This window comes from Penaeus japonicus, unplaced genomic scaffold (assembly GCF_977035675.1).
Source record: "Penaeus japonicus unplaced genomic scaffold, GWHDUDI00000001_assembly GWHDUDI00000023, whole genome shotgun sequence".
NCBI lineage: Eukaryota > Metazoa > Arthropoda > Malacostraca > Decapoda > Penaeidae > Penaeus > Penaeus japonicus.
In genome coordinates, this window is record NW_028234425.1 from 22,650,205 (window position 1) to 22,670,204 (window position 20,000).

Genomic DNA, 20,000 nt, shown 5'->3' on the forward strand with positions numbered 1-20,000 from the left:
AACACATCTCATAAATATTTACAAAATTGATAAAGGCTACACTCTTTTAGAGTCTTGGTATGCAAATGATATCTGTGAGTTGTAATGCTTGCTATTAAACTTTTAAATATTACAGCATGTGTGCTTGGATGATTGACACCTTTGGAAATGAGTCTCAGCGAGAGAAATGGATACCTTTGCTAGCAGGAATGGAGAAATTTGCATCATACTGTTTGACTGAACCTGGATCAGGGTCAGATGCTGTGTCTCTTTCAACAAGTGCCAAGAGGGATGGGGAAGATCTCATTCTCAATGGATCAAAGGTGAAAATAATATTTTTATAGATAATTTAGACACATCATTCAGCTCAGTGACATATCACTGTAAAGAATGCTGACTTGTTTTTTATGATACATTGCTGACATTTTTCATGTTTCTTTAACAGGCATTCATAAGTGGAGGTGGCGACACTGATGTATATCTTGTGATGTGTCGAACAGGAAGTACTGGACCCAAAGGCATCTCCTGTGTGTTGGTGGAAAAAGGAACACCTGGTAATTATAAGCTTGAATGAGGCATACTAGTGAACATCTACCTTAATCTATTGCGGACGGGGATAGGTTTGCTTGACTGGTCTAAATGATAGGCACTAGTAACACCGAGGATGGGTTTTATTTTAGAGCAAGTGAACTTCACCCGATGTATCATGACATTTCGCACTCTATTTCATTCACTCACTATAATACTAGAGCTATTATTGTTTGTCCTTTCTTTGTATATTACTATCTTGTACGACTTATATATTCAATCTGATAGTGTTTATCAATGTTGTAGTAGACTATAATTGTAGCATAGGGTCCACATCAGCTCATTACATTTTTTATACTCAGTGTTATAGAAGTATGGTCTCGATCAACTTCCTCTACCCATTCTACCTGCACATCCTTCATTGGTGGTTGTGTCATCGCTCTCTGAAGATAGTGCTTGGTAGAAAGGGAGTTCAGTTCAGTTCAGACAGATATGCGAAGACGTCGCTTCGCCTGGGCTATGAGTGCTGACTCATCTTATCTAATCTTATCTGATCATCATCGCTGATTCAATTCAGCTCAGTTCAGAGAGATTTTGCGAAGACGTCGCTTCGCCCGGTCTCTATTGGCTATAAGTGCTGACTCATCTGATCATCATAACTGAACTTTTACCGTGGCGGTCGGATTGCCTGTAGGCGCTCCAGTTGCCAGGGGGCTAATGACAGCGGCTGTCGTCTCTGGGCCCTGCCTGAGGAAGCGAGTGTGCTCGCATTCCATCAGGTAGTGCTCTAATTTGGCGTCCGGCGCGCCACAATACTCACAGCGTCGCTCATCTTGCCCAATAGTGGGGATGATTTGCCACGCACAAGGGTAGCCTATTCTCAGTCTGTGCAGACTGACTTCAGCACACCTTGATATTCTGGGAGAGAGTATCAGCTTCTCATCGCGTTTGGCGTTTTAGTACCAGCTGGCCGAGGGGGAGGTGCTCGCTTCCTCTCTGTGTCGGAGCAGGGCACCGACCTGCCCTGCAACCATCGTTTTACGCCTTAGCAGTTCCGGCTAGGATGCACCACAAGATCACTCAAGGGTTTCTTCCTGCCTTCCTCCGCTAACCTGTCAGCTACGTCATTCCCTTCAATGCCAACATGGCTTGGGATCCAGTTGATGATGATGCTGAACCAGGATTCTCTGAGCAATGGTGAGAATCGAGGTTACCAGGTAAACGTTATCAAGGGGCGTGCTTTGTTGCAGGCTGTCAATGGCGGCCCTAGAGTCTGTGTGTATAACAACATGCCCGTCCGTCTGGGCTGCATGGGCTAGGGCTCCCATAATAGCTACTGCCTCTTCCTGGAGCGAGGAGGCATTGTCTGATAGCTTTCTCTATGCCCCTTGCTGCAAAACCGGCGCCTGCAGTGCGGGTGGTGGGGTCTACAGAACCATCCGTGAAGTAGGTTTTACTGTTCAGCGGCGTGATTGCTGTAATGTTCCTCTCCGCCTCAGCCTTCAATAGAGGCGGTGAGTACTGCGTTTTTCTTCTTGATAGACTCATGACAGAGAACTCTATCAAGGATCGTGCCCACGGCGGGGCTGAGACATAGTCAGGGTGGAAGGGTGCCCTTCAAGGCTTTCTTTCCTGCAGCAGGAGTGATCCCATCTATATCAGATTTTATACCTATTACTGATGAATATTATGGTAATTATAGGGATAAAAATTGCAGTTGGCATAATAAGTCACTAAAAAGAGTTATCACTCATACTGTAATAGAGAAACACAGCGACCCAATCTCCTCAAATGTCAAATATATCATGACAACTAATAGCATCACAAAAGTTATGCCACCCTTCCTCAGGCCAAAATCTTGTATGGCATATACATGTTGCCACCTGTCAGCAATGGGTTAAGGTATGATATATGAGTATTTTTTAAATAATATCACTGAGATACTAATTAGCATTTAGTTACACATAGTTGCACAGATGAAAGCATGAATAGATTGTAATTTTAACAATAGGAAAATTGCTGTATGGAATTATTCCCACCTATGAAATATGCCCGTCCCTGAAGGGTTAATTTAATGTTTAACACGGTCAACACAGAACAATGTTTACTCACAGGCCAGTCTGGAGTGAAAGAAAATGCTTATGCTCATGGTGTAAGGGCGACTGATTTGTGATGGGTGCGGAGTTAAGATTCATTTGACTAAAATTGGAGAAAGAACTTCATTTATTGATTTAAAAAAATATATATATATTTTTACTTCTATTTCCATCTTTACATATCTTAAATCACCTTTTATTTCAGAGGAATAATTGAGAGACTCAGAGACTTATTTTCAGTGACTTCATCCATGTGCTTAAATCAAAGCTGATAGTGATGCAAGCAGGTTATGACTGAAGCAAAAAAGTACTGGGCTAGTGAGTTATTTATATTAGCATGTTTTCTTATATTATAGGTAAGCACATGTTAAGGTCTGGTTGAAAAGGAGTTAAAATGTAAGGTATGAGCTGGGTCATAGGAGATGAGGGGAGGGTTTGATGCATCAACCAAGAGCACACTCATTTTCATTTGCTCCAGTCTAGCCCATGAGCAAAACTTGTATCTGTGTATCTTAATTTTTAGAGTATTGTTAGTTCTTTGAAATTGAAGATTGTTATTATGTCTTGGTTTTGATCTATATACAGTAAAACATTAGACATGACTTTCCTTTTTGTTAACAAATTGATATCATACAGGTTTGAATTTTGGCAAAAAGGAGAAAAAGGTTGGATGGAATTCACAGCCGACAAGGATGGTGATTTTTGAAGACTGTAGAGTCCCAGCCACAAACATTATTGGAAAAGAAGGTCAAGGTTTCAATATTGCAATGAAGGGACTAAATGGAGGTCGCATCAATATAGGTAAATTTATGATAAATATTTTTTTGTATTTGTTAAGGATACAAATTAAGTTTCTGATGATTGAATTGTGATACATTTCAAGGTAGATGCATTTATTTCCAAAACATTGCAGATGTTAAATTGATTTTTCTTTTTTCTTTAGCATCCTGTTCATTGGGTGCAGCACAGGCTAGTTTACAAGCAGCAGTTGATCATGTGAAAGTGCGGAAGCAGTTTGGAAAGCCTCTAGCAAGTTTCCAGGTAACAGTGAAGATTAGCTTAGTATTCCATTGTAGAGAAATTAATCCCTTAACCTCTTAACGACGGATGGCCTGGCTTGTTTTCCTGCTGGGGATGTGATACCTCATCATGGCTTTTTGTATGGCCACCCTGGGTGATGAGGCAAGTAGCAGTAGCCACTGCCTCAGCGGAGAAATGGCCCATACCCCTGTGCAATGTCCAGGTAGAGCCAAAACTGCCCCGTAGTTAATGGGTTAAATGACAAAAATCAAGAGAAAAGTTTAAATGTGTGTAGTATGTATATTTATGATTATTATGAAAACTTCCAGTTGGCATATGTATTATATGGTTGAAGAGTTAAAGATGCCTATGAAACTGAAATTACTTGAATACCTTAGCCAAATTTCACATCACAACTTTCTTTGTTTTAGAATAGCCAATTTCGACTTGCTGAGATGGCTACGGAGCTGGTAGCATCACGGCTCCTGGTGCGCAATGCTGCCAGGGCTTTGGATAATGATGACCTTGACACAGTTCCACTTTGCTCAATGGCAAAGTATTATGCAACAGAAAGATGTTTTAATGTAAGTGATGTAACAAGTGTCGATTATTCACCTAAAGTCTGTTAATAACAGGTAATGGAATAAACATTAATAATATGGTTTTTATATATATATATATTATAACAGACTTTATATACCCTTAAATACTACACTTCCTCAGCTCTCCTTGCTATCTAGCCATAATAAATTCAGATTTTCAACTTGAGCAAAAAGTTAAGACATGCATACAAATAAAAAAGGGTTTTAGTAAGAGGATTAGGTGTAACATAAAAATGGAATATTGTAGCTAACTTCTGCTGATATTATTTAGGTACATAAAATGAAAATAATGACATAATAATGAAATTTAAATGTATATGAAAAGTATAACTCAGTCATCTCAATACATTTACAGATTATTAATGAAGCTTTGCAACTTCATGGTGGTTATGGATATCTTAAGGATTACAGCGTCCAACAGTACCTGCGTGATACCCGAGTGCACATGATCCTTGAGGGAACTAATGAAGTTATGAGACTTCTCATTGCCAGGAAAGTTCTTTCAGAGTGAAGGCAAATCAGATATTGTCTGCCATACAAAAATAGATGTATTACCTCTGGTACTAGTATGTAACCACAAAAGTTAAGCCTCATCTTTATTTTCTAAATTATTTACTATGGATCTGGTAGTACTACATTTACTTGTCAGGATTCATAGAATTTCCTTATTATTAAATCAATATTTCAATCAAAGCTATCAGTACTTTTATTTAACTGAGGGAAATTTAAAATGGTATTTATAACTTGACATTTTATCCTTAAGTGAATATGTATGGTAAGCATTGTTTGTGTTCATGGTATTGTGGTAACAATGAATAGCAATGAAATAAATATGAAATTAATTGATTCTACGAAATCATATAAACTTGATATGTATGAAATTCTAGACTTTGCATGTAAATAACAATTATTTTTGTTGTATAAGAAATAACTTATAATAAGGGACCAGGCATTAGGATTTGGGGTGGGGTAAGGAAAAAACAGTCATAATTACATGAAAACGAATTAAAAGCAGACCTTAATATTAATATGGGTGTCTCCAATTTTCAGCTTGGTATCTGTGAAAAAAAAAAAATAATCGGGAAATCATAGGTCAACAATATAATCAAATAAATTTGAACATTTTGATAGATGGGTTTATTTTAAATCCATGACATTGCCTACATTTATACCTATTCACATTTTTAAATTATGTATTTGTAACCCATTTTAAGCCAGTCAACAAAATTTGATTTTTTTTTCGGTTTCATTTTGGCCATAAAATCAATAAAAAAATCAAAATAAAAAAGAAAATTAACTAGGTTCTTTTTATAGAGCAACTCAAGACAAAGAAAACAAGACAAAGATGAAGAAAATTGCATAATAAATAAAAAAAATAGATCTAAATAAATGAATAGCGGTTGGTCTAAACTTTAGGTGCCAAGATATGGCGCCTTGAAGTTGGATGAACATTGGGTAGGACGTGTCAAAACCCTTCTGCTGCATATTCCAGATCTTTTTGTAGTTTTTATTCTTGGTTGAATATCCATCCTCTCATTTTGTTTTTCATGTACTTCTTCAACTTCAAGAACAGTATCTAGGCAACTTGCTTCATATCCACAGTTGTAAATAAGTAGCAGTTGCCTGTGCAACAGCAAAGTCTAACATGGGTTCATTAGCATTTTTATGCTTGGGGCAAATTCGCCATATGCGTGAGTGGAGGGACTCATTGGGATTTTGTGTTTTCCCACGCAAGCAGTTTTGTGGCTTTTTGGTTCTTCATTATTTGCTATAGCTTTCTTATAAAAATACCAGGAGTCCCTGGTGGCTGGTCACATTTGATGTGTCTGTTTTGCATCGGTCGATAAACAGTGATAAAAAGATGCCAAATGCCATTTCAATTCACTGCTATTATAGTCAACAATTTTCTTTCTATTATTTTCTAACATCTTTTTAGTATGTTCAAATTAATTTTTCTGTCACATATTACTTATACCTCGCATATGTTTTATCGCTAAATTTGCTAGGCTCAAATATGCCGCAACCTTCTCCACACCTCAGAACCACCATCTAAGTAACATCATAGCATATACTAACATCATTGTTAGTCTATATATACCATGCTTTTCAGTGTCTCTGTCACCCCTAGTTTTCATTGCAACAAATGCACAATTCTTGTAATACACTTTGACATCTGTATTAATTTGATGGTTTCAGTGTAATAGTAACTGCACAACATGTTTGCAGCCAGTTGCTGCAATCGTTCTTTCTTTATCAATATATATGTTGTGTCTGCTACTTCTCTGTTTCCAATTGTAAAGAATCCCTTTCTTTTTTTGCGCTTGTTGGTGACTTTGAGTGAGCACATGTTGAACTGTGGGACAATGAGATACGTGATCCCTTCTCGTCTGGCAGCTAGTAGCAAAGAGGTCTTAGCTCACACTGGAAATAATCTGCAATAATTGCCAAAAACAATGCAATTGTTTGCTACTATATTTCCAATTATATTGCCAAGGAGCTCCACCCGCACATTTGTACCAATCTATCTAATAAAGCCACCAACACGCATTCCCGAACCACCGCCAAGTGGCGAAAATGCCAAATATTTCCTGATTTCTATTTTATGTTGTCTCATTCAGCCGTTGAAAGTATTTTAAAGGTGGCTTACAGCAAAATTTATGTAATAATGAAGTAAGATCATAATGGATAGTATATTACATATTTCAAGACTCCAGTTCATGCATGAAAATGTAAAACAAATACCACCATATGTAGCTTTGATAAATGGGCAAAGACTAAATTGTTTTTTATAAATGAGTGATAAATAATTGTTTGAATCCTTTGGCTTGGATTATTTTTTTTAGCTCATAAGAAACCGGATTTATAAAGTGTTTGATAGGAAAAATATTTAATTAAGAGTAAAAAGTGGACTGGATGCATTTTTTGTATTTATTCTTTGGGCAGACTGGTAATTAAGAGCTATTAAAGTTTCATGTTTTTTTTCAAATTTGTCCTCAAAATTCTGCTGCCCGGTCCTTTTTTAATATTATATATATGATTGATATTAGGGTTGTTAATCTTAGTTAGTTGGTCTATATTTTTTTGGATATGGGTATTTATGCGTTTCGGTCTTTCTAGAAAAAATGTATCATGTTTGATTTCCTACATAGAGGTGTTGACCTTTTATAATACTCAGTTCAAATGGGATATTTACCCTGTGCAACAAATATAGGGCATGATGATTTGAAATTTAATTTTCTTGATCTGGTTACTACAAAAAAGGCTCTCCACTAACTAGTACTGTTCAAACTTATTTTGATATTAACCCATCCACGACGGGGGAATTCTAGCCTTGAATGTCACAATGCCGGGGCGTTCGAATTATTAGGCCTAAATCAATTGAATGGCTGGCACAATACTGTGCCGCCCGGCCACTGGGCTTTTGAATGAGCGGTACAGTACTGTACCACCCGTCCAGAGTGGGTTAATGCAGGCTGCACATAAGTATTTCTTTGGTAAGAGAGAGAGAGTGAGTGAGTGAGTGTGAGTGAGTGAGTGAGTTCTCATTAACCCATTAACGACGGGTGACTAGTTATCACGTCTAGTGGTTTTTGGGCCACACGCCGGGAACACGTTATTTTGTCCAGCCCAGCGCATGGGAGGAGCCAGCGCACAACGCTGGCTCGCGGCCATCGCGGCCGAGAATCCCAACGTGTTAGGCTTATGCATTCAAGAGTCCCGGAATTTCGGTCTTTTTAAGCCTAAATGGTCCCGTCGTGAAGGGGTTAACTATTAAGGTTTAAACGTATGGAATCCTTTTTTTTTTTACTCATGGAAACGAACAATTGTTTAGTAATAATGGGGAAAGCTAATGCAGTGGTTCCCACCCATTGGTTCCTGGACCCCAAGCAAAATCAATATAAGGGGTCCTTGAGCTAAGTATAAACTTTTAATTGGTTCCAGCACTAAAGATGTCTTTCAAAAATAATTATTTTTATTCTGCCATTTATATTTTGTAAGCTGAGGCAGTGGCAATCAGTCATATCACTCAGTTTTCTCACATCCCTCAGGCAATATTGGATGTTATCCCACACCCAACCCCTGCAATGGGAACCACTGCTAAGTAGTGTACAGTCATAATATGGTTATGGATTAGAAAATTTCAAAACTTAGATGATATGACAGTTCATCCATCTGTGTCAGAGTTTTTATAGTGTTACCATATATACCAGTTATCCAAAAAGGTTGTACAATTTTTATTTTTTATTTTTTATTAAACATTTAAAATATTTAGAAAAAAGGTACTTACAGTACTAACATATTCTTAAGTCATATGGTAAGTTGTTAATGATTTTTCAATTCAGAATTTCCCAGATTTTCTCATAGATTTATTTTTCATAGTTTTTAACTTGATCACTCAGCTGAATATTTATTTTGTAAATAAGCCCTTAGATTAAATTTTAATATTTATGTATCCAAATCTGACTTTATGAATTAAGTTCAGAAATTTAAATTATGCATAACTTTGGTTGTATTCATAGACTTTTTAAGATATTGATAAGTCACTCAAATTGTAGTGTCTGTTTTGTAACCATATTTAAATCATGTAAAGTTTTATTTTAACCCATTAGCAACGGGGTGGCTTTGGATCCTCTTGGGCACAACGCCAGGGTATTTCAAAACGTGCAGGCCCAATGCCTCAGGCTATTCAAATGCTGAGGTGGTGGCCATTCACTATGTACCGGATCACCCGGTGTGCCGGCCATACAAAAAGCAATGACATGATATTGCGTTTCCAGTGGGAAGACCTGCTGGGCCATGACATGATATCACTTCATCCTGTGTTAACAGTTTGGATACAATCATTGAATAAAGGTTTAAAACAAAAATACTGTAATGCTCATGTTTTGATTTTTTTAGGTAGAATATATTTTGACTTTCATGCTTGTAGTTTTGTATAAAGCAGTGTTTGTTGTAAATGTCTGTTTATATTTAGAAAATAAATATATTTTTTAGCTACCATCTTTCCTTTTATACCTTCAAATGTGTGTGTTGAAAGGGATGTCTCATTCTTTTTGTACTAAAGTAAGAGTCATTCTGAAGTAAGGTATCAATAATAGCAATAGTATTATAATTATTATATTAAAAAGAAAAAGAGTAAAAGGCCTGAAAAAAAAACTTTCTGGACGTAATAGTTACAGGCGATTATGAGAATGAGACACAATTATAAAAGAAAATAATTTACTACCTTGCAAATAATAGCAAACTTTTAAATACAGAGGGTCTTAATTCTTTCCATTAGCCATAATTTCATAACCAAAAGTGTAGTTTTTGTCCAATATCCAATTTGTTGAATGCTTCTTTGCATTATCAGAAGGGACAAAGCTAGTGAACAATCCTGTCTGCGGCATAATATCACATGATTTTAAGAATACTAACCAGTATTCCTTTTTTTTATACTGCTTTTCTTCCTCATTACAGATCCAGGAGCTGAAAAAATGTAATAAGGATGAATGAATATAATACTTTTACATGTATTGATAGGTTTCCATAACTAAAGAAAATCAGACAGAGTTAAATGTCATAGGAAAACTTTCTTAAATATCTATGTCAGGATAATACTAATTTAAATTTTAGCATGACTACCCAATACTGCAACTTACCAGCTGAGCAAGTATTTTCTCCATGTGCTGAAGTGAAACAGTGTCAGCACCCTCTGTCTTTGCTTGATGAGCTGCTCTTGTTGCTCCTTCTATCACTATTAATCTTGCTATCTATAATAAAAATGTTTTCATACATTTCTTGATTATTGAAGATTTTTTTTCTTTTTTTCTAAAGGGGAGCATATGGGTGTGATTTCTGGCAAATATTTTTGAGAAATGACAAAAATCCTTTCTTTGCTCATTGCATTGACAATACTGTAAAAACTTTTCAGTGAAATTTAACTGTATGTGCGATTTAAAGGCCTCCACAGCATGATGTCATCACTGGGTGGACACAGAAAAAAATGTTTGACAGAAGTCTTATTGAGGTTTAAAACACTAATATATCTACACTTTTACATATCACTTTTTAGAATAATGGAATTATTAAAAGCTGAAAAGTAAAGGGATAAAATTTTTATTTTATCTTTTCTCAAAAAAAGCAAGAAAAAGCAATCTCCGCTGGCCCTTTTTCAGACATATGTGACATATCTATGGATTTTATTTCCAAGCAACTGATTGAAAATTAAAAGTCTCATGAAATTTCTTTTTCTTTTTTTTTCAAAATAAATCACCTACAAAAAATTATGAACCAAACTTCATGAAATCAACATGATATCATTTGTAAACAAATACAAATAACATATCAAAATCATATCAAGGGTATAGATAGCTCTTCAGATAAAAAAACACCCATATACTCCCCTTAAAATACTTTCTCTCCTTATATAAATACATACATCACTTCACAGAAAAAAAAAAATACTTGAATGATTGTTTTATGGAAGTTGTTCTATCATCAACCTTAAAATAGGAAATTATCAAGAAACTTAATGAATTACTGTACAATTGATTTAAAAAGCCAAAAGATGTTAATATCTGCAATCAATGAATTTTCTCAAGTAATGGAGTCTCACAGATTACATTAAGTTAAATAATACTATAGTTAAACATACCTCTGCAACCATCTTTATAGCATCTGCACTAATACGAACTTTTTTATCATCAAGATTACTTTTTAGAAATTCCTCAATCAGTCTCTGTTGAAGCAAAAATGTTGTTAAATATTTAATGGACTGTCACTACTATGAATTCTGTAAGTGTGGAAAGGGCAATAATTTCATTTTTTCAATCATTTCTCTAAATTTTCAAGAATTTTGATTTTCTATCACTTATTATCAATATCACTACTATTATTATGATTATTATTGTAATAATCATTATCATCATTATAAAAATAATCATCATTATTATCATCATTATTACAATAACATTAATAATAATACTCCTTGGTGACTAAGCCCCTGTGGAACTATCTACGCATACAAAAACATAACAAAACTAAACGAAACGGGACACTGCATGTTTACACAAACTTCCGACATAAACAAGTTAATAAACAGACAAAAAGCAATAAATTTAACTTTTTCTGTAGCAAATAACCTAAAACCATTTAAGTGAAAAAAGATACAGCTGCAAAACCAAGAATATACAAAACAAGACATTGAATAACTCTTCTTGAAATGTTGTGTCCAAATCCGCTAAGATGAATAAATTCCAAGCCTTGCACCTCTTCCTATCATGAAGGAAAAAGGAAAAGGAAGATAAAAGATCTTTTGCAAAAAAATTACTTCAAATATTTCTTTACATTTTTGATGCCCTGTAATTATAATATTAGAGTTCAATTAATAATTACCATACTTAACTTGCATTTAAATAAGAATACATATCAAAATAAGAATTATGTGTAACAACCCTTTCGCTTCAAGGAATGCTGTCTTAATACTGTTTTTAAAACATGAAAACGTGATTCTGAAAATAAATTGAGGGTATATACCAGTTTAATTAAGAGTAAATTTACAGAACATCAAATGTCAAGAAGAAAAATAGATAAAGTAGATCATGAAACACTGATTACTTCATGAGAAATAATGATCTAAATATGCTCATTTTGACATACCTAAGGAGTTAAATGAATTGGTGCACCAATAGTCAGCCTGTTCTTCAGCCTAGTTAATAAAGAGAGAGTAAATGATTCCATAATGTGATTCTAATTGGAAAATAATATGAATGCTTTAGTCCGATTTTGAATGTCACAGAGTGAAGACCTACTTAACACTCTAGTGAACTCAAATATTATCAATCGATCTTTAAGTGTGAAAGCAGCAAATGGACAGTGATCTAAACCCAGATCCAGGAAAAATACCTGGCACACATATTTATATGGACATAGAACAACAAAACAAAGGACGCAAAAATGTGATCGCCAGCGATTGTGAAGACGACCCACATCATAAAAGATCACGTCCTGATGAAACCGGATGGACAAAAGCCTCAAAACAACGAATCAACAAATTCAATCCAACTACAAACAAGACAAGTAGCACAAAATAATGTAGTACTTATTCATATTAAAGAGGAATCAGCTACCATAAACTTTAATAATCCAATCAAATTAAACGATGCCATCAATAAATCTGTTTTTCACAAATAAGAGTCTTAGGGCAAAGGAAAAGCAATAAGATTTGAGGTGTATGACATATCAAAAATTGACCAATTGAATAAAATTGAGCATCTGGGTGACTAGGAAGTCCAGTGTAAACAACCAGCTTCCAGCAAATTTACAGGTTGTTCCTATGGGACAATATTCCCAATTGACACAGAAATACCAATAGAAATCATAAAAGAGAAAATAAAACCAATATGGGGAACAAACTCTGAAATCCTTGAAATAATTAGAATAAACAAACCAAACATAGACAAAGAAAGCCCTCAAAAAATGATCCCTACAAAATCTATGAGGATCACTTTTAACCCGTTAACGATGGATGACGTGTTTTTTCATCATACATGACGCAGGACCTCTTGCCTGACAATGGGCGTCATGGCGTTCGGGGATTTCGGATCACTATGTTATTTTATTGTACTATAAGTAATGAGTGAGTGATGTTGACAATTGCAGTCATAATTATTATAACTGCCGTAATACTAAGCAAAATGGTTTTCAACTCACTTACAAAACCTAGATGGCACCACTTTCTCCTAGCACCAGCAGGAGAGAGAGCCTTGAATGGCACCCATCTACAGTCTCTAGCAAGCACTATCTCTATAGAGTGATGGCACATAACAAGTTCCCGACCTCTTGCTCTAAAGTACCGCAGATGAAAGATGTGCAGGCAGAACGAGAGGAGGAAGGTGACTCACACCATGCCCAATGCATACAATGTGCTAGTGCTATGCCTTTTATTGTAGCACTCACTGTCAAAAGCACAAATTTCCTTCCCCTTCCCTACATCTTCATTTTGAATGGTTTTAAGTTTCATGTTCGTTCGTGACAGCACGCAAATGCGAAAAAATAAAGTTGTTTTTGGTCCTCCACTAAAACAGCAATACTTTTATCACATAGAGTATAAAGAAAAAAAATGAGTTGATATGGACCCTGAACTACAATTTTATTTAACTGCAGAATTGATGGAGCCTGTGATATGACAATTATAAATTTCTAAAAACACTAAAACACACAAAAAAAAACAAAATATAAAAATGGCTCTAGCTCTACAATGAGGGACTAACAGGGAGTGGGAAAAATCAAAATATGTTGCAGAAGCTGCCTTGCTTAGAAATAAAACCCATCCTGGAGACAGTGTAAGCAAATCTATCCCACGTCAGCAACGGGTTAAAGGCTCTCTCCCAGAAAGAGTAGCAACTGGACATACTTCATACAATGTATTCCAATACACTTTCCCAATACCTAGATGCTTGAACTGTCTGCAATATGGTCATGGACATTTAACATGTAAGAATAGGAAACGATGCAGCAATTGCAGCCAATTTATCCATAATTTTAGAGAGTGCTCAAACAACCTTTTTTGTTTTTTCAGTGAAGAGGGACACTCACCAAAAGACATAACTTGCAAAGCACATCAAAAAGCATTAGAAATAAACAGAGACAACATAACCCCAAACAACATAGATGTAAATTTACAATTACAACAAATTAAACCCATCTCCGAACATGAACTGGTACTTACACTAAACAAAAAAAGAAAAAAAGAGAAACCCCACACAAAACACCAACACACAACCAACAACCATAAACTCACAACAAATTACATCAGAAATCCCAACCATGACACAAACATTCACATAACACCAGGACAAAAAAATGCAATTAGACAAAAAAAAAACAAAGTCAACACCAAATTAGCACAGAAAATCTCAGAAAATCTCCAAAATGACAGAGAAACACACTAAACCAGACACCCACAACACCAATCAACATAAACAAATCCCCTATATCATGGTCTCTCCCCACACCACTAATGAAAGATAAGAAGTCTAAAGCCTCCAAGGAAAATACAGAACCAAATGTCTCATGGCTAGGAATTGTAAAAAATGTAATCAAAATAATATCAGCTATTGCAAGCAATTTTAAACAAGGTAAACCAATTCTAACAATAATCTCAGAAGCCATAACCAAAATAATGCCTGTAATAAACAAAATATGTGCAATCAATGAATAAGATAATTTTTTGGAATGCAAGGTCAATCTTAACCCATTGGTCGCGGTATTGAAAAAAGGTCTATGCAGTAGGATGGCGGGTTTGCATTGTCTGGCATGGTGCCATCCGCGTCTATGTCTGACTCTGCCTTGGCAGCAAATCATGCCATCCGCTGCTAATGGGTTAAATAAAGAGATGGAGCTGAATTACCTGATTTTTAGAGAGGATCCTAACTTAATTGCTATTAGTGAACCATAGCTCAAAGATAAAGATAGTCTTAATATACAAAACTTTGAACTAATAAGAAAAGATAGACAAAGTCAGGTGGGTGGGGGGTCAGCTTTTTGTGTTAAAAACAACATACAATGCAATACTCTAAACCTAAGACATAATTTCAATGACAAGATAGAAACCCTAGGCATAAAAATCAGTCACAGAAATAAATGGCTGATTGTATTACTGATCAATAACCCATGTAATAACACAGGACAAAATGTCTTCGAATTTTGTGAAGAATAATCAGACAATCCAAAAATATTGATAGGAGACTTTAATGCTCATCACCCTCTCTGGGACCCCAAATTAAATCCAAAACTTATGAACCAAACAGGCAAAAATCTAGCAGAATTTATTTTAAAAAAAATTAATTACTTTAACCCCACCTGGACAAACAACTAGAATAGATCCTAGATCTAACAAAAAATCAACATTAGATCTTGCAATAGGATCACCTCAGCTAAGCCACCTCTTCACCCGTTTTCGATAGGGGATAGATTTGCTTACCCAGGCTCCAAGGTGGGTTTTATTTCTGAGCGAGGCAGCTTCAGCAACATACCTTGATTTTTCTCACTCCCTTTTAGTCACTCATTATAGAGCTAGAGCCATTTTTGTGTTTTGTATTTTTGTGGTTTTACCATTTTTAGATGGAGCTTCAGTTGAGTAAAATTGTAGTTCAGGGTCCATATCAACTCATTTTTTTCTTTATACTCAACGTGATAGAAGTATTGCTGTGTCAGGGGAGGGCAAAAAATAACTTTATTTTTTCGTATTTGTATGCTGTCACGAACAAACATTAAACTTATAACAATCCAAAATGAAGATAACATAAAGAGGTAGGGAAGAGGAAGGAAACTTGTGCTTTTGACAGTGAGTGCCACAAGAAAAGGCATCTCTACTGGCACAGGGGCACATTGTAGGTATTGGGCATGGTGTGAGTCACCTTCCTCCTCTTGTTCTGCCTGTACGTCTTTCATCTGCGGTACTTTAGAGCAAGAGGTCGGCAACTTGCTATGTGCCATCGCTCTATAGAAATAGTGCTTGCTAGAGACAGTAGATGGGTGCTATTCAAGGCTCTCTCTCCTGCTGGTGCTAGAAGGTGGTGCCATCTAGGTTTTGGATGTGAGTTGAAACCCATTTTGCTTAATATTACAGCAGTTATAATAATTATGACTGCAACTGTCAACATCACTCACTCATTACTCATAGCACAATAAAATAAAATAGTTATCCAAAATTCCCAAACGTCATGACGCCCATTGTCAGGCAAGAGCTCCTGCATCATGTATGACAAAAAAACATGTCACCTGTCGATAACGGGTTAATAGAAACAGGACCCAATTTAGGAAGTGATCACTTACCTATCATCATAAAAGATAATACCATCAGAAACTGTATAAGTACAACAAAGGAAATGGTTTTTCAATGAAACAGGCTGGGAAAAAGTAGTTGAAGATCAAAACTTAACAAAACTCATTAAAAGAAATATTGGAATAATTAAGAAGACAGGGGAATAATTCTTTGAATTTGGAAACATAACAAACACAAAACAAAACCCAAACAAAACTTGGTGGAACAAGACTTGTAATGAAATAATAAAAAAAGAACAAAGTCTATTTGTGAAGAAAAAGACCTAACTAAAAAAATCAAACAGAATATAAAAGACTAGCAGCAGAAGCTAGAAAAATAATTAATGGGAAAAATATTGTGCAACATTAGACTTCAAAACCACAACCAAAAAAATATCTAACTTTATAAAGAAAATAATGGGTAAAACAATAACAAAAGAATACCCAATAATTTGCCATGATTTGCCAATTTCAGACATTAACCTAATCCCGACAGGCCAGGCGAAAAGTGGCAACCCTCTATGCCGGGCCTATGCAATATCGCCTCAGGGACGTCACACAGGTGTATCGCCCCGTCATCAGGCACTTTGCTGTGTCACACGGGTGTGACACACCGTCATCATTGGGTTAATACAAAGTTAAATTTATTCAAAAGTGAATTTGAAAAAATCACAAATAAAAATCCTAAACAGCTAATGTCCAGAAAAGAAATGTTGAATAACTCAGAATCAACAGAATTAAACAGACCAATAACCATGGACGAGTTAACAAAAACAATCAAATAGACAAAAAACGGAAAGCATATGGCCCTGATGAAATCCCATATGAATTTTACAAAAATGACCTTATAATATATTAAAGCAAATTCTAAAGAAACTAAACAATTACTGGTGCTCAGGACAATTCCATAAGGAGTTTAAATCCGCTCTGATAAATCCCATACCTAAACTGGGGAAAGATCCAAAAGAATTAAAATCATACAGATTTATCAGCAAATTATCATGCATGAGCAAAATCTTTGAAAACATCATTACAAAAAGGTTAACATGGTGGATTGAAAGTCATGATAAATCTGACAAAGACCAAACCGGATTTAGACCTAACAAAACAACAGTAGAAGCACTACAAATAATAGAATTACATATAAATGATGGCAAAAAAGAAAAGAAATATGCATTAGTAGCTTGTCTAGACCTTGAGAAAGCCTTCGATTTGGCTAACCATGATGCAATACTAATAAAAGCAAATAATATTGGAATAACAGGTTCATCACTCAAATGGATACACAACTTCTTGCAAAACAAATCATACAAAATAACAATTGGCAATAGCAAAACCTCATCAGGTAACATTATATGCGGGGTACCTCAAGGATCTCCCATTAGCCCTATCCTTTTTAACATATTAATGTCAGACTTACCACTTCCATTCAAAATTCACAAAATCATCTACGCAGATGACCTCTCAATAATTTCTATCAAGCAAGATTATAGACATGCAATACACAATTTAGAAAATGGTATAAAAAAAAATAAAAAAATGCACAGAGATATGGGATTTAAAAATCAATATAACAAAAAGTATAATAATGTGTTTCACATACAATAGAATAAGAAGCATACCAAGAATAGAAATAGATAATAAAGAACTAACCTCCACCACAAGCCATGAAATACTGGGGTTAAATTTCAATGCTCCTAAATTGAATTACAAAAAACATAAAGAAAAATTAAAAATTTAAATAATTACAAAACCAATGTAATGAAAAAGTAAAACCCAATATAGATTATGGAATAACAATACATGTACCAACAAACAACACAGAATTGAAAAAACTAGAAACAATTCAAAATGAAGCTTTAACCCTATGACGACGGTGCGTCACACTCGTGTGACACAGCCAAACTCCCGATGCCGGGGCGTCATGCCAGTGTGACGATTTCAATGCAATATTGCAATCGCCTGGCATAGGGGTCTTCGCGTAGCGAGTGCCCCGTCGGGAAAGGGTTAAGAATCGCAACAGGATGTTTCAAATCTACTCCAATAATATGACTACAAAACAGTAACAAATTACTTACCATTGAAACAAAGAATAAAAATTATAGTGTCAACATATGATGAAAATATTGGAAAAGCCAATAAATACTCCAATTAAACAAATGACCATAAAAAAACATGGAAAACCACAATCCAACCAAAGACTATAAATCACTTCTTCACAGGGTCCTAAAAACTTGTGTGATAGAAATAACACAAGCAGAACTTTATGCATTAGAAAAAAATATACAATACATACAAAACAATAATTTATCAAAATCAGTAATCTTAACTGACTCAAAAGCTGCATTGCAGCTTAAAAAAATGTAAACTGAAACACTACGAAAACACAATATATAGGATACAAAATTTAATCCTACAATCAACACAGAGAAATCAAAACATAATACTTCAATGGATACCTTCACGTAAAAATATAAAAGGTAACGAGATAGCAGACCCAGCTGCCAAAAAAGCAAAAAATCCCATGACCATACCACAAGCCACAAAAAAAATAATAAAAGAAATAAGACAGAAAATAAAAGGAAACTGGGAACTTAACCTTCAGTCAGTCCTAGAAACAAAAAAGAACTACCTAAAAGACAGCAAATCAGAACCATGGACAAGATCAAAGGACAGGAAGTCAGATGTAAGTTGAACTAGAATGAAGACTAACCACACAAGATTAAATCAACACCTACACAAGATCAATATAGTCGATGATCTAAACTGCAGATGGTGCAACTCCCATGCAGAAAGCATAGGACATTCACTCCTACACTGCCCAAGTTTCCACTTGCATAGAAAATTAAAAGAAGCCCTCAAAAAATTAGAAATCAATAACCTAACAGCAAATCTATGAATTACAGGTGCAGATCAACCCTCTAAAAATGAGTACTACATTCTCAGAAATACAAAAATCTTCCTAAGGAGAACAAAAATCACAGACATCATATAAAAGAAAAAAAATCGAAAAACGTAAAGAATAATAATAATAGAATCAGGGAATATAGACTACATAGGGTCTAAAACCCTCAAAAGAAGAAAAAGGAAGAATATGAATGCTTCAGTGAATACTACATAGTTTGTCCTCACCTCTGAAAACTGCATTTTAATATTTTTATTTATTCTGTTGGCCCTTAATAAGAAATGCCACCAATATCAGAATTTCAAGCTCGCTAAAGGTTTTATATTTCGTCCCAAAATTATTCGTATGCATGTAAAACTATCTTCTAATTCTTTCTTCTTTTTGAGGGTTTTAGACTATATGTAGTCTATATTCCCTGATATAAAGAACTATCAAAGTGGTGATTTCCAAATCCGTAATGGCCAATCATACGCACTGTTATTGTCTGTTTCTACGGGATCACTATTTCATGTTTGCTATTAGGAAGACGAAACAATTTGAAAATAACCACTCTTCATTAAGAAAAATATTTTAGAAACATGTAAAGAAAGGATGAATGGCTATCTTATATTGTCTCTTTACATATAATGTTGATATTGATAATAACAACAATAATGCAAATTTTAATGATAGGGATAACAATGGTAAAAATTACGAAGGAGGACAATAACAATAGTTACATCAATGATCATATCACTGATAATGCCAATAGTGATGATAGCAATACTGGCCTAATAAAAATAACTAGGAAATGGCATATTAAAGCTGGAGGATACTCGGTTAACAAGATTTATGTATTTGTTTAGCTAGATTGCCACATGTTTGCCTTTGTATATATATATATATATATATATATATATATATATATATATATATATACATATATATATACATACATATATATATACATATATATATATATATATATATATATATATATATATATATATATACATATATTTATACATATACATAGACATATATGTATATGTATATGCATATATATGTATATATATATATACA

The 20,000-nt window shown here is 34.8% G+C and overlaps 2 protein-coding genes across 5 annotated transcripts in view; one reads left to right on the top strand and one right to left on the bottom strand.

Annotated features, from left to right (window-relative positions):
- LOC122258801 (isobutyryl-CoA dehydrogenase, mitochondrial) overlaps positions 1-9,221 on the top strand; it is a 23,434-nt gene extending 14,213 nt beyond the window's left edge. The window contains exons 4-9 of the mRNA XM_086550227.1: positions 116-302; positions 425-533; positions 3,240-3,404; positions 3,547-3,644; positions 4,055-4,207; positions 4,581-9,221. Coding sequence (XP_086406353.1) covers positions 116-302; positions 425-533; positions 3,240-3,404; positions 3,547-3,644; positions 4,055-4,207; positions 4,581-4,736 — 868 coding nt within the window. The 3' untranslated portion in view covers positions 4,737-9,221. The remainder of the gene's footprint in view (positions 1-115; positions 303-424; positions 534-3,239; positions 3,405-3,546; positions 3,645-4,054; positions 4,208-4,580) is intronic.
- Positions 1-19,424, bottom strand: part of LOC122258802 (centromere protein X) — a 19,598-nt gene extending 174 nt beyond the window's left edge. The window contains exons 1-6 of one of the 4 annotated variants that reach the window (XR_015192148.1): positions 19,166-19,407; positions 10,863-10,946; positions 9,868-9,978; positions 9,644-9,694; positions 2,620-2,706; positions 1-504 (exon numbers count right to left, since the gene is read on the bottom strand). The exon at positions 1-504 is cut by the window's left edge and continues 174 nt beyond it. Coding sequence is in view for 3 of the 4 variants with exons in the window: in XM_043025016.2 (XP_042880950.1) it covers positions 9,680-9,694; positions 9,868-9,978; positions 10,863-10,946; positions 19,166-19,180 (225 nt within the window). In the remaining variant the exon portion in view is untranslated. Of the gene's footprint in view, positions 505-2,619; positions 2,707-9,428; positions 9,695-9,867; positions 9,979-10,862; positions 10,947-18,111; positions 18,757-19,165 lie in introns of those variants that run through there. The other 3 variants (XM_043025016.2, XM_043025015.2, XM_086550229.1) reach the window with 3 other exon arrangements.
- Between the last annotated feature and the right edge of the window lie 576 nt (positions 19,425-20,000).